General features: G+C 36.6%; 1 protein-coding gene across 4 annotated transcripts in view; it reads right to left on the reverse strand.

Annotated features, from left to right (window-relative positions):
• Nucleotides 1-15261, reverse strand: part of UPF2 (UPF2 regulator of nonsense mediated mRNA decay) — a 49363-nt gene that overhangs the window by 8165 nt on the left and 25937 nt on the right. For all 4 annotated transcript variants that reach the window (XM_042816172.1, XM_042816174.1, XM_042816170.1 and 1 more), the window contains 9 exons: nucleotides 15044-15152; nucleotides 13530-13643; nucleotides 12947-13063; nucleotides 9041-9226; nucleotides 8312-8515; nucleotides 7475-7750; nucleotides 5613-5796; nucleotides 2511-2650; nucleotides 1111-1215 (listed from right to left, as the gene is read on the reverse strand). In XM_042816172.1, the coding sequence (XP_042672106.1) occupies nucleotides 1111-1215; nucleotides 2511-2650; nucleotides 5613-5796; nucleotides 7475-7750; nucleotides 8312-8515; nucleotides 9041-9226; nucleotides 12947-13063; nucleotides 13530-13643; nucleotides 15044-15152 (1435 nt within the window). The remainder of the gene's footprint in view (nucleotides 1-1110; nucleotides 1216-2510; nucleotides 2651-5612; nucleotides 5797-7474; nucleotides 7751-8311; nucleotides 8516-9040; nucleotides 9227-12946; nucleotides 13064-13529; nucleotides 13644-15043; nucleotides 15153-15261) is intronic.

Raw genomic sequence — 15261 nt, forward strand, 5'->3', positions numbered from 1 at the left:
GTTACAAGAAGTTTTAGCCTGGATTATTTTCTCAAATTTTTTCTGAAACTTGCTGTATCAATCACTGTTCTGAAGGTTGGTCACTCGTAACATTCTGGACACAAAGCATGAGCATCCATGAGATTATACACAGCTGACAACAATACAAGGAAATCTCTACCCTCCAACACAACTAATTAAACTGATTTTTCCTTGAGGTCCATAACATCAGATGGTCTTTTCAAGTCAAATACCATTTGGAAAGCATAATGTGATAAGAAGAATACTACTTTAATGTGTCTCTTGGTATAGCTCACCACATGGAAAAAATAACTAAACTTTTTTCAAGTGAAACAAAATGAAACACAAAACTGGTAAAGAAATAAGTCAGCAATACCTAACATTGGAACTGGGATTCAGCAGGATATCATGAACACTATTTGTCAGCACATGTTCCAGTGCCTCAGTAGTTAAAACAGCAGACTAGTAGCAAGTAAAAGCCACTATTCACACAGTGCTGGAACTCATTTCAGCTTCTGGCAACAATGCTGCTTATCTCTCTGCTATGTGCAATGCTGAAGTTTATTCTCAATTTAACCACACAGATTATGAAAAACTGCTTTCATATGCTGCTTTTTAAACACAGCACCCCAATATGCTGTTTTATAATCATCATTACTACCATTTAGGCTTACTCAGGCTGTTTGGTACAGATATTACAATTTGCCATTCTGAAAACCAATTAAAAAAAAAAAAAAAAAGTATTCTGCACTTTTTTGTTTGCCTCCTTTTCAGTTTTGAGACAGGGTGCAGACTAACTAGTCTGCCCTGTACCGTACCAGTTTGCTCCCACTGCAGGTATTGCAAAACCATCACTTAGGCAATCTTTTTCAGTCTACTACCTGTGAAAATACACAGTCCTGTGAAAGCATGTTGTAGTAATGTTTATTTCACGAGTGTTTTCAGAAACTAGTAGTGGAAGTCTGCAAATATAAGAACTAAAATGTATTTGGAAAAACATCAAGGAGCATTCTTGCTTTTCTCAATCACATTATGAGAAGCACAGGCTAAAAAGCATGTAGTAAAGAAAAACAAAGCAGCATAAATCACTTCTAAAGCAATGATACGTACTGTATTTTCCTCATCCGTTTCATTTTCTTTATTAGAATCTGTAAGATAATCAGTGTTTTCTTCCTCCTCTTCTTCACCTTCCTCCTCCTCATTGTCAGAGCCCTCCTGAAATATTTAACGTTAATTATTTGAGAATAAATGTTTAACTGTTTTTAAGATGAAAAGTTACAACTCACCAGTTGCTTTCTGAGGAATACAAGGCTTACATAACTGATTCTATTCAATCTTCATTGATACAGTTTCCAGCAATAAATCACACAACATATACTTAAGTTAGAGGAAAACAAAGGAACCCACTTGCACTTGGTTCCTCTCACATTTTCTCTGCATCTCTCCCCATCTACCTCCATGTGAATTTTAGTTCAGTTTTAGTGTTTGATTTTGTTTGTTTCCCAGCAAATCTACAGCTTGATCTCAGCTACCTTTACTTCACATTTTCATGAATATATAGCAAAAAACAGTTGGAAACTTTCCTTTACACATTAGTCATGGCAGTGGGAATTCTTTTTTTCTTCTTCTGGTTATTTATTACTGGGATGGTCTTTAATCACTGGAACAGATTGCCTAGAGATTTTGAGTACCCATCTTCAGAGAAAACTGAACATTGTATTGGGCAACCAGCCGTAGGTGAGCATGCTTTGAGCAAGGGTAGTTGGACAAGATCTGCAGGCGTCCCTTTTCCTGCTCTCAAACAAACATTTTTTATTCTGATGATATTATTAATCTGTGGGCAAAGCCACACAGCCAGGCAAACTTCATAAACTTCGATGCTGAGACATCAATTGGAAGACAGCTTATTAGTAAACCAAATCAACCCAAAACAAGAGAAAGAGTGTTGCCTATTTCCTTGATAAATTCATTTCATCATAATACTAACATTATCATGTCAGCTTTGCTGTGCCATAGTGACAAGTTGGAATTTTTATGTACGTCTGCTTTTCTAGTGGCTACACCACTTTTGATTCGAAAGATTACTGGCACAGTAAACAAGGAAGGTCATTATTTTCTATAAATCTTATTTATTCCCATTACATTGGCACACTCCAAATACCTGTTATTTTTACTGACTGCTTTGTCATCCAATCAATACATTTGCTTCTACAACAGATAAAGATGATCTGAATGTGTTTTCATGCCAAATTACCAGAGGCATCTTTCTACTGAAGAGCAGCACGTACTGAGTAAAAATGACAGCTCAAGTTTCTATCAGTCTCTCCAGAATCTCAGACACATTGCATTCCAATTTCTGTATACAGAAAAGTGGGACAGATACCCTCAGTGTACTGACTTGGTTGTGCATACCCATATTTCACCAGCTAACTTGTGACATACAAGGGCTTCAGAAAGTATCACAATTACTACTTCTTTTTAAGCAAGACAAGGTAAATCATTAAGTTCACCTCTTCTTCTGGCTCATTGACTTCACTTTCATTTCCAGATTGCTCCTCTGTTTCTGCTCCACCTTCTTCTTCTTCTTCATCCTCTTCCAGATTCTCCCCTTCTGTAATGGTATCTTTGGAATCTTTGTCATTCACAAGACCTGCAATTTGAAGAAACAATTAGAACACTGCAAAGAAATGACACTATTGAAACTGCACTGAAGTGTAAGATCTTCAAGCCATTCTAGTTAACTTGGTGTGCAAAAACTGAAGTGCAACTCTCTAAGCCTCTGCCCTTTTTTCAGGAAGATGTCATTCAAGGTAATATCCCTTACTAATATCCCTTACCTGCAACACTCCTACAGTAGTGAAAAGTTTTTAGGCTCTTTCAGTGCTTTGGTGTGCAATTCAGCAATAAATTTGTACTAGAGACGTTTTCAGAGAAAATACTCAAAGATTGAGCACAGTTCTGATATTTAGGAAGAAAAGTAAAGATTTTTTAGAAAACAACTATTGCAAAAATTAAGCCATCCACTGCAAAACAGAACAAACTTTAAAAGATTGCATGAGATAAAACATTATGTGCTAATTTTTTTTCCCTGCCACATTAACCTACAAAGCCACGAAATCCTCCAGAGGACAATGTCTCAATCAACCAGAAAGTGATGCCAATGTCAGCCTTCCAGAACACAACAAATCTGTTTTTCTAAGGAGGCAAAACAGCTGCCATACAGTTTAACATTCATACTTTGAAATCTTCCTAACCACACACTTAGGGTTTACAGTGAGCTTAAAGATTTCTGGACAGCAAATGAACACATCACATCTGTGCTCAGGGCATTCCTCATTCATTCTCTGCCACACACACAGAACAAATGCAGCAGTATGCAATTCCTAACCAGAGGTCTGGATTCTGAATGGACAAGTAGTTTGGAGCACACCACAGTTCTTTGTTTTGTGGTTTTTTTTTTTTTGCTCTGCTTCCAGCTGCTTTTATGAATTTCAATACGCATATACACACAGCCTGGTCTCTACAAGATCTCAGAAGGCAATAGCTAAGATCAGAAAGAGCAGTTTAAGGAAGAGGTGAATCCTTGCAGTTATGCTTCAGTGAGACAAAATATCAGAAATGAAATGATTTGTGTATACAGCCATATGGTAGATAGTCAGATTTCAGTTGTGTGAACACATACACACCTTTTTCCATATTCCAAAGTTTTCAAACCATTATTTTGTCCTTTTTATAAATGCTGTGCTCTTCAAAATCCGTGCTGCTCCATAACTGTGCAAGAGGTTCATTCTCATTACAAAAAAAAAAAATCACCAGAGTGGTACAGGAAGTGGCCAAACCCCAACTCAAGGTCTGTATGGAACACAGTATACCCCACTCTTCTGCCTGGAGTTAACTTGAGATTGATAAAAAGCAAAGCATGCTGTGATCTTCAGCACAACATGCTCCTGGTACTATTTCTTGTTCATGGGCCAATGAGTTGTGGAAACAAACAGCTCACAAACTGCAGTTTTAGTAAAGCTCTTACTAAGGTAAAAAAAACCCCCAGTTTCCTGCAGACATGTTCACATCTGTCATCACAGCCCTCAGAGACCAGAAAGACAGATGACGATCTCTCTGAGACCAACATCCACCAGTCCTCACAAGACTGTCCCACCTTATACAGAAGTTTATCAGCAAGTGTAGTATCACAAAACCAGCACATTTCAAAAGGAAAAGAGGGTGGGAAGTCCCTTTCTAAAAGGTTGGACTGTTGATGAGTTTTGCTGGTGCCAGAACAAACACAATAAAATGTTGTTCTCCAGTACTGGCTCATACTCAGTGAACAAATCCCCCCCAAAACACTTAACTACACTGAATTCAACTGTTAGAGCCACAGCAACTCACAGAACAAAAGTTCTTATGATTTGTACAAAGGAATTCCTGAGTGCCTTGCAAAAGAATTAAGTTACTTCTTACTTATCATACTGAGAGCATAAAACCTAGCAATTCAGATCATACCACAACAAAATTTCTGTGTTTCAGTTACTACCTAGACAATTTTAAGGCACTTTAATTAAAAAGCCAGCATATTAAAGATAGAAATGCATCTTAAAATATAACTTCCAATGTATTTACCTGGGAATTACACAATTCATCCCACTGCATTAAAGGATATTCCAAAAATTTAACTTGTCTACCCACATGAAATGTTTACAAGGCTATAATTAACATACAAAATTTAAATATAAAAGCTTGTCATGAAGAAGCTGGTCTTCAAATAAAAACTGAAGATTAAAAAACAGCTCTGTATAATGAGAAATGAGCATAGTAGTTTCCAGTAACTAATAAGAAAGGCAAGCTATAAAATGTGTTAAAGTTAACATGATGACAGTAGTTTTAGACAAATACTAAACCAGTTTCTTTTTGCCAGCTGAGCTGTTTTGCAAGCCTGGCATTTTTTCTTAAAATGCAGTGATTTTAAACACGTACATGGAGCAGGATTTAAAAATATAAATTCCAGCACTCTGAGCAGGAACTACAGGCCAGCATTCAACTTGGCTGACAGACAATTCAAAGAAAAAATGTTTAATCATCCAATCAAAGTCATCTATTGGTCTCTGCTGAAATATAAGACCCATCCAAAATTAATTCCAAAAGAAATCTAAGGATTAAAGTACCTGACAGCATTTGGAAAGCAACACATCTCTCTTCCACTGCAATCTTACACTAATGCTTCCTTTGACAACAGCAGCTTCAGTCAAATCCAGACTTAGGAAGGAACAACAGATGCAAGCAACCAATCTACCAGAATGACTGGTGAGCACTGACAAAGGCCAATTCAATCAACAGGCTACAACACCAGTGTGCAGGAACTCCCTGCTTTTTGTATCAGGCAATATAATCATATATACTTGGGTGGTTTATGGTTTTTTGTTTTTAAATACTCCATCATATAAGAGTTACAGAGATCATACGATCTCAAGGGAAATGACAAAAGTGCAAATAAAGTAAAAGAACTATCAGGACAATAAAAGCATCATATAATGAGAACAACAATACTTACCATCGTCATCGTGACAACAGTAACCTAAGGAATACACGAACACAACCCCTAGTGCTCATTCTCTTACCTAGTTTTATTAAGAATTCTCGTTCCAAGTCTTGCACCTGTCTGATAGCTTCTTCCAGAGAGCTGCAGAGCTTTATCTTTGGTCTGAGGAGTTCCAGTGTATCACTAATCATATAGTCAATGTCTATAGGAAACGGGTGGTCTTTTGTCCAGACATCCAGACTTTTCTTCCACCAAACGTACCGCTAGAATGCAAAATATTCAATTAAGCTGTAGACACACTGGCATTTATAAACTGTTTCACTTACTAAATTCTTAACACCTGGTCACATTTATTCAGTAGAAAATGCGAAAGATTTCACATCACTACTCTACTTCATACAACCACTAGATATTTTGCTAACACTAAGTTATGACTGACAATGTTGGGCATCACAAACATTAAAGATATTCTTATTTCATTATAAAGACTCTTAAAAGTATGAAAACTGAGCACAGAAAGCACTGGTAAAGGAGGTGCCTTCCAAAGGCAGATTATTAGTTTTTTAAAGAGATGAACACTTAGAAACTGTCCAGCTTTTGAATTCTTCCTACGTCTATTTTCAAGACAATTTATTTCCTCCAAAGCATATTATGGAGGCGAGGGTGCAGTAAATATTACAAGAAGATTTAAGACTGTAGCTACTATCAAGTCATTTATCATCCAGCTCATTTTATAGAAAATTAGTACATGTAAGCTGCAATAGAAATACAAAAATTAAATCTGACTCAAGAAAGAGAATCTCACAGCTGAATCTGAAAACAAAGAGAATGCCAAAATTGTGTCTGAAAATGAAGGAGTAATAGCAACTTTAAGGTGACAGTCAAATGAACATCTGTGGAAGTCATATAAAAAAAATACAGCGATTCCTTCACTTATTTGGGGTTTAAAATACATCTGATATACAAAGGATTTGCATTCTTAAAGAAGGAAAACACACATTACATTATTAATTTGAATATTCTTGTTTTAGTGTAATTTAAAGAAGAAAGCTGAAAGAAATCAAGTCCAAACACTTGTAACATTAGCCACATAGACTGGAATTTTTCATTGTCCCAAGGAAATGTATTTTGGTGTCTGAAACTCCTGCTATGACATCTTTTCCCCCTTAAATCCATCAGACAGAATTCTCCTTTCTGCATCTTTTTGCTATTACCTCTCATTCTCTCTCTGCATTCCTTCTTCACCAGCTCTATTAGGCAGCTGAAGACAGCAATCTAATCGCTCCCTATTTAACCTTCCCCTCTGAACTGAGCAAATTCACAAGGGAATCACAAGCCTCCTGATCATTTTGGTTACCCTCCAATAGATTCGGCTCAGTTCCAAGATTCTCATCTACCAGGAAACCCTCAGCTGGATAAAAATGTTTTAAACGTGGCCTCACGCACCAAGCCAAAGCAAAAAATAAAATCCCTTTCTTCAATCTGCTGGTTGCACTCTTGCCAAGACAAAATAGTGATGAAATTCAACAGCATACTACAATTGATGCACAACTGACTCTTGTGTTCACTTAGTCTAGGAAGTTTGACTTTGTTCCTGCAAAGCTGTTTTCTAGATAATTGGAACCAGACTGCACTGTCACACAGAGCTACTCCATCCCATCTGCAAGACCTGATACTTACCTCCACTGGATTTCACAGGGTTTCTGTAAGGCCATTTCTCCACTCACTGAGACACCCTAAATGACAGACCTAAATCTTCACTGAATCAACTGCTAGGCCAGTCTGTTGGAGCAAAAGTAACATCTACGTGTGGACATACAGTTTTCTTTAAAACGAAACAGTTGCTCGGTAGAAAAGACTTGAAAAACTAGAGAACAACCAAGAGAAATAAATAATGGACTGAGCTGTTAAAGAAATCTGCGGAACAAAAGTTTATAATACCTGAAAGTATACAAGGAAGCAATCAAGCTTTCGTTTGCTGGATCCTCTGTCAAAATATTGCCCACAGGTATCAAGGATTGTACACACAAGTCTGATTCTGAAAAGATGCTCTGGAGGATCCAGTGGACTAGGACTACCATCAGGGTTCACACCAAATGATGTGAATGAATACAGAGTTCGAAATATTACAGCTGATTCCACCATGCGGTAGTTGTAAAGCTCCCCCAAAAACTTGGCACTGCTGATCCGCCGCTGGTTAAACTTTGGCTGGTTAACCTTCATGAAAAAAAGGCAAACAAACCAAAACCATCTTATCATGCAGCCGTAACAGAATCTGTGCTTTTATTTTCTTTAAGAGAAAAGCAGTGTAAATATCTGATAAAATTCATCACAACACGAGCTACACATATTACACAAAACTAAAAAGCAATGAAGACAATTATGAAAGCTAGTCAGCAACTAGCCACTATAAATATTCATACACATTTGACATACTTTAATTTTGAAACCTAGGACTGTTTTTTTACTGTCCAGAAAATTGTAATTATAAACTGTCCAAACACGGGATGGTCTCAAGTGACTTAAGCCCCAGCAATCTGACTATGCTGCATAAAGACAAATTGCACATCCTTATTAGGAAAAGGAGGAAAACAACTGTCCTAGGAATCTGTAGTTTCTTATTACTAGATTTTAAATGAACCTGTATGAACAACTGAAGGATGGGTAGAAAAGTCAGACAAAAGAGAATACAATAATTCTTTCCTTTAAGTGGGATTATTTTACTGTCTTCCTTCCAATGTAAGTAGATGCGTACGGGTTAATCTTGATTTTTTATACCTCCATTCCTAGTCGAATATCCTCCAGCACTCCATCCACAACATGAATACCAACATCTTCCTGGTAAAGGACCAACCCTGCTAAGAGGTTGGCCACACAGTGAATGCTATTATATTTCACATTCCAGATGTTGATCATGCAGCATATGACATAGTCTTTTACTTCTGTATCCTGCCAAGGCAGTTTGCGCATCTGTCTCAGGACCTAAGCAAAATTTTAAGACAAGCTTCACATTTTGGCACATAAAATATCAAAATATTTTGTTACCCAATGTGCTCCCCCCTCCCACACACACAGTTGGAAGAAAATTCCAATACACACCTGCAAGGGACCCAATTCTTTTCTTCGAACACCTTCTCTATCTGTAGTAGCTACGGAAAACCTTCTAGAGACAACCAAACTGCTGTTCTCTAGCTACTAACCAAATTGTTCCAATCTGCCCCATAGTTTTCTTATTCTCACAGTGTGTATTTAACAGTCATCTTTTATCTCTGACTTTGAATACAAGATATTCAGCACAAAAATTCTAATTTCATTCTGTCTGTTCAGCACTTGATGTGGAGAATATAGATCTATCTGTATTTGAAGAAACAAAACAAACTTAACAACCAGAGATACCAGAATGATTCCTATTCCTTGCAATTAAGAAAATCACCATTTGCAAACCTTCAAAATTTTATAGCATATCACCTTCAGCAACGCCTCTATGAAAGACTTGAAGAAATTTACCTTCTCTGTGGTGACCTTTGAGAGATCCTTGTAAAGAAGCTTACGAACATATTCCTGCAAGGGAGGACGTTTCTTCTTCACAGTTTTTTCAGCTGGAGGGGGATTACAGTAATAATAGGCGTTCTCTACCATTGTAACATAGCGTGCATCAAGATGCATTGCTTGTTTTTTTCTCATCATTTGTTCCTGTAAATGCAAATGATTAGTTAATGATGTTGGTTACGACATTCTCAAGCCAGTTTTAAGTCTGTTACAGTTAAGTATGGAACAAAGGAAACAGAAGATTGCAAGAAGAGACCCATAAGGTTGGCTGGAGAGAAGAAAAGAAAGTATACATGATACGGTTCTATGGTGTTGTCAGTGTTATTTCTCTTTACAAGCTCTACTTTTATGAAGGATAGCCACAGTTTAACTTGAAATCTTAATGCATTGCTTAGCTCAATGAAACAGCATTTTGAATAAAGCTCATTTCATTAACCACATTGAATCTAACACTGCTGAAATACTCATTTCTTGACCCATGAGACGTAACAACAGGAGAATACCAACCTACTTCAAACAGCAATGTGCAGCTCCAGAAAGTTTGTATTGATGGTTTCACAGGAGCTTTCAGTGGTTTAAGCAATGGCATTTTTCTTATTACGTGCTCTGTTGTTGCTATTTACCAAAGCAGAATAGACTACACAGAAAACTGCATCTACCACAAAGGAATATTTTGGGAAAAAAGAATGAGACGTGCCAAAGCTTGTTACATATGTCAACACCAATTACTGTGATTGCTAGGACTGTCCTCATTTTCCCCTCTGAATATAATCTTTTCTCCACATTTCATTTGGAATATATACTTTCAAATTCTGTGGCTTTTTAACAATTCCTTAACATAAAATACTGTACAAAAACAAGCACTAGTTCTGGGCTGCTGATTTTTACAGCTGAAGAAGATGAGCTTAATTAGATTACAAAACCTTTCTATGCACATATATGCACATAATTCTACAAACTGCATTTTTAAGGTACATCAAACTGCTATATTCTAAAACACTCTAAGGTGGTTCAATGGGAAAAAAAGATGCACGGAGTTAAACTACTTTCTCAGTAGAGGTCACCTACTGGTAATACACACAAATACAAAAGACAAACACGTACACACACATATTTGTATATCTATTCATACAACCCAGTCAAACAATGACAAGGATACAAACCTTTGAGAAAGATGCACACATTTTTCAATTTTCAATGAACTTTCAAGTGAACTTGAACAAACTCAAGTTTCTTTTACCAGACTGTGGTTCAGTTAAACTGAAATGTAAACATACTCGAACAGTTCCCTAGCCTTGGGTTTCAACTGTTAATTCAATGCCAAAGAACACTTCTGCGTAACAGTAACACCACAAATAGTGTAATTTTCCTAGATTGTGTCTATCTATTGCTTGGGAGGTCTCAATATGACACCAGCACTAATGCACTTCATTTTTAACCTTTTCTATGACACAAATGGCCTCCTCTTTGATTCCCTGTGAGCGTTCCTCTCTAAATGGGAAATTCCTGTCAGATAACAGAAAATTTACAGACACTTAATGGATGCACAGCACTTTAGAAATTGGGAACGGAAATTGCTTTATGTGCTGTTTACGCTTAGGAGGGAAAAGGCACTTAAAAGCAGAAAGTTTCAAAACCTTATTGTGTAATGCTAGGAATATTTTGTAAATTTTCTAGATGCATCAGGAGAAAGCATGTTTGTTGTCTTACGACACTTGCTATGCTCTGCAAGCTGCTATCCTGCCTCTCCACGTGTTCCAGCGCTTCAGAAACAAGTTTTTAACTTTCTTGGAAGCACTATTTTTATAGTGAGCTAACATATTCTAGGTTTAACTAGAGGTAACTACTTCATCAAAATGTCTGTCTGTACAATCAGGATTCTACTGTTTCAATTTGATCAATAGAACAAGTCAACCTAAGAATCGAGCTACTGGGTAATGTCAATCCCATGTTTACAAAAACAAGTGATTTTGCTTTAGAGTTTTAAAAATAATTTGGTATCATTCACTACATCTAAGGACTAAAATCCTTAAGACTGATGCAGTCTTTTGGATAGCAAAAACAAAGCTACAAGTATTCCTTTAAAAAAACAAACCAAAAACCAACAATGGTGTAACACAAGAATGGTATTTTATCATGATAACATTACACAAATATATGTGAAGATAACGCTGACCTTCCTTCCCAAGCAACAATTCATGTGACACATGTATCAACATACCAACCCCACAGCCAAGTTAATGTTGCATCTTATTTTTTTGTAATTACGTACAAGGGATGGAATTTGAAAGACTGGCTGGAGTTAAAAGAAATAAAAATCGCCCTATTTAAAGATTCATCTTTTATAAATCAGTAATATACCACAGTAGCTCCATCAGCTGGCAAATCTTTAGAAAATTGAGATATTCCTGCTTCCTTTCAAAAAGGACTCCGCAACAAAGATTTGCAGTTAATCTACCCATCTTTTTCCTCTTGTGACAGCCCCAGAGCAATAAATGGTGTGACGTTCAAAGAGGCTGAGAAAGAAACAGTGTTTTTGTGGAAAATAGGTTGTACTGCACTATATCCAAGTATGTAACAATTGCTGCTCTATTAACTCCGTAGGACAGAAAGGCAGGCTATAGATTCAAGAGAAACACCTACCAAGCGTAAGCCTGTGCTCTGGTGAGATAGGAGATACACGTACAGAAGACAATGATATTACATAGGCTTTAAAAGCCTTGCCTCTACAATCAGACTCTGAACCTGTAAACTATTCCTTTCCAGGAGCACAATCTATGCCTGCTTTCTCCTCCACATGCAGTGACTACTTTCAATACTGCAGATGCACATCTATAATCTTGCCACAACGCAAGGATTTGAAGGTCAGCAAGGAACATTAAAACATTTAGTCAGGCTTCTAATTAAAAAAAAATGGTTTAGTCACTGGATTGCATCTGCTTTAGCTGCTTTTAATTTCATGCAATTTCCTACTGCTAATGTCTACCTTTGAAGCACTTCAACCACGTCTTGCCTTGGACTAAAATTTTCAGGATCACCTTACAAGACAGGAAACATTATTAAGGAATCAAATTCATACAGAAAAAAGAAGCCCCAAACCAGCCCATTATTTTTAAATCTTTGCCAATACTTATCTAGGCATAAGGATAACACTTCCACACTTATTTCAATTATCATGAACCTCTATTTTTAAAATCCCTTCCTCCAGTGTCTTCAAAAACTTGTTCTTCAAATTCAGAACCACAGATGGTTATCCAAGGGAAGAGACTAACATGTTCCACAACTGTCTTCACCTCCCATTAAAGCACCTTCTCCTGTTCCATTTACTAATGCTTTCCCACAAATAGTATCAAATACACTATTTGTAGTTCAAGTGCAATAGCTTTTGCTTCAGAAACTTCTTTTTTAAGTCATGAACAGAATTAGAAATCAACGGGAGCTCTCCAGAAAATGCTCAGAAAGCTATTCCCACAGTAGGTGCAATCAGAGACTGCCCAGTGTTGTGTAAGCTACTAATAACAACATTTGCAAGTCCACAAGACTACAAAGGCTGATATCACCAGAGCAGACTAGGATGTAGTGAGCCCACCTCAGCTCTAATCCATAAAAAGGACTTCAGGAAGACTCTCTCATACCAACTTTGTTTTTATTAAAAGAGTTCAGGAGGTTATCCTCTCTGTGCACTCAGGACAAACTTGAATGAAAAGTTTCACTTCCTGGTACCCAAACATTGTAACTGACATCAAAGACACTATTCACAAACACTGCTAAGTCAGACCAAATCACAAACCCAGAAAATCATTAATTGGTTTAACCCAGTACATGACAGCTCCCCTCACACGAGTCAATCTGCTTCCCTCTTACCAGAAGAACACTGGTTCTTAAGTGAGATTCTGGTGATCTAAAGAGAAATCTTCCACAGGTTTCCAACAGAGTACAGGCCATCTCAATATGGTGATGAGAAAAGTCTGACAGAAGCATCTGGAAGGCATTTACGTAAAAACACAAGTATTAAACGCCTCTCTGAACTGCAGAAAGCAGTAAGTTTTAACTACTATACTTTATACTATTGAGGTGTTTTATAGTCTTTAAGAAAAAAATGCAAATTAACTTCACTGTTAACAAAATTAGAAATATTCATCTAATTAAAAAGTATCTCACAAATAGCCTAGATCCAAAATTTAGACTCTACCATTACTTTCCAAACAAATTCAATAGCTATTTGATTATGTTCAAATGTGTATTTCAAAGTGTCCCTTCTATCATACAACTATAATGGAATGGCTGCAGAATGTGTCCTCATATGCTGTAACAACAGACATCAGGATTTAAAACATCCCATGCAATGAAATTATTACAGACCAACATCAAGAGTTATCTGAAGAGAAACATGATAGGGACATGACATCAGCATGTAAAAACATTCGTACAACTACTAACCACCAACCTTTAAACAGTGAAGAGTATCATTTTTGGAGAACATCTTAAACTTGGTAAGCTCACCAATAAACCTCACAGTTTTATTCTTTGTTTCAATGTTGATCTGGTCCTTTTTTCTTACCTGAAGAAAAAAGAAAACACACTTGATTTTAAAATACCAACTTAGAAAATTGCTTTCAGCCAAACATTCGTAAGTAGCATCGCTATTTAGAAATGTTTGACATTTCCTCAGTTTCTCATGCTCTCTCTGTTCTTGCACTTCTTCCCCTTCTGACTCTGACCCCTTCCCTCCCAGAACTCTTCACTATTCTTTACTAAACATTTATAAGCACATATCAACCATCAACCACTGCCATCAACCACTGCCATCACACTGGGTACAGCAAAGCATTAGCAAGATTCTATTGTATTTTTTGACTCTGTAAGCACAAGAGTAAGATTGCTACTAGTATGGAGATTCTGAACATTGACAGCTTTTTCAAGTATGGTTTACCAAAGAGCAGCCAGATGTTCTTTTCCATTTGATTGGTTTGTTTTAAATTGGGTATCCAACAACTTCAGTGAAAACACAGCTTTAGCTCTAAGCATAATCATACCAAACAAGACAATTTTATTTCTCCACAACATAAATAACTTGTCCTGAGAATAAGGAGTTCATTTAGGACTTAAATACTTGCAGTTAACAATTAATACATATTTTATGTCAATATTATGAAAAAGTTTTTAAACCTGTGCCATAAAACTCAGAAAACAGAAGGAATCAACACTGTACAGGATAACTAATTCTACTATATGAACTTAAAATACTGTAGAAAGAACAACAGTGAAAAATAGCAATCAGTTTGTGGTGTGGAACAGACTGACAAGAGAGGTTGTGGATGCCCCCACCCTCAAGGCCAACTGGATGGGGCTCTGAGCAACACGATCTGGTGGGAGGTATCCCTGCCTCTAGCAGGGGATTGGAACTAGATTATCTTAAAAGTCTCTTCCAAGCCAAAATATTCTATGATTCTATGATACATTCGCGAGGATGAAAACTTTGGTTAGTGAAAACTGTAAAAATCAAAACTTTAGAAGTGCTATATTACAATTGCAACCACTACATTACAGCAGTAACTTCATAATGGGGGCCTGGTTAGAATTAAGTCAATTCTCATTCCCAGTGCAAGTTACTAATTTACAGAAAGCTAACACTTTCATTTGGAGTAGAGTTTATAAGATTTGCAACTTTCAACTGTTACACAGCTTACTTTAATCACTATTTAATATGGAAAATAAGAAAGACACTACAAATAATGCATATATACAGATACTTGATAAGTCAAAAAAAAATTAAAATACACAAATCAAGCATTTAGGAACAAATCTGCTCAGATAGCAGAAAACAAATCTAGCTTGAGTTGCTGAACTTAAGAATTAGCATCTACATGATAGAAAGCATTACTCTTTCCCAAAAAATTACCATTATAGAACATTATAGAATTAGTAAAATTGAATGCAAAAAGCTAGATGAGGACATACATGAAATCTGAAATCTCCTTTTAGCATGGAGCAAAGATCCTCTGCTACATCAGACATACAGGGATGCAATGTGGCAACCAGCCTTGCATAAAATGGTAGCAAATCCAACCTGCAAACAAAGGTGACACGTATATATAAAATGAGATTATAAAATAGACAATCAATTTATGTTCAAGGTTATAAAAAAGTGTTTATGCCTACAAGCAGAGTTACTGTTC

Source organism: Centrocercus urophasianus, unplaced genomic scaffold, assembly GCF_019232065.1.
Source record: "Centrocercus urophasianus isolate 14NV4802_14NV808 unplaced genomic scaffold, USGS_Curo_1.0 seq_15, whole genome shotgun sequence".
Taxonomy (NCBI): Eukaryota; Metazoa; Chordata; class Aves; order Galliformes; family Phasianidae; genus Centrocercus; species Centrocercus urophasianus.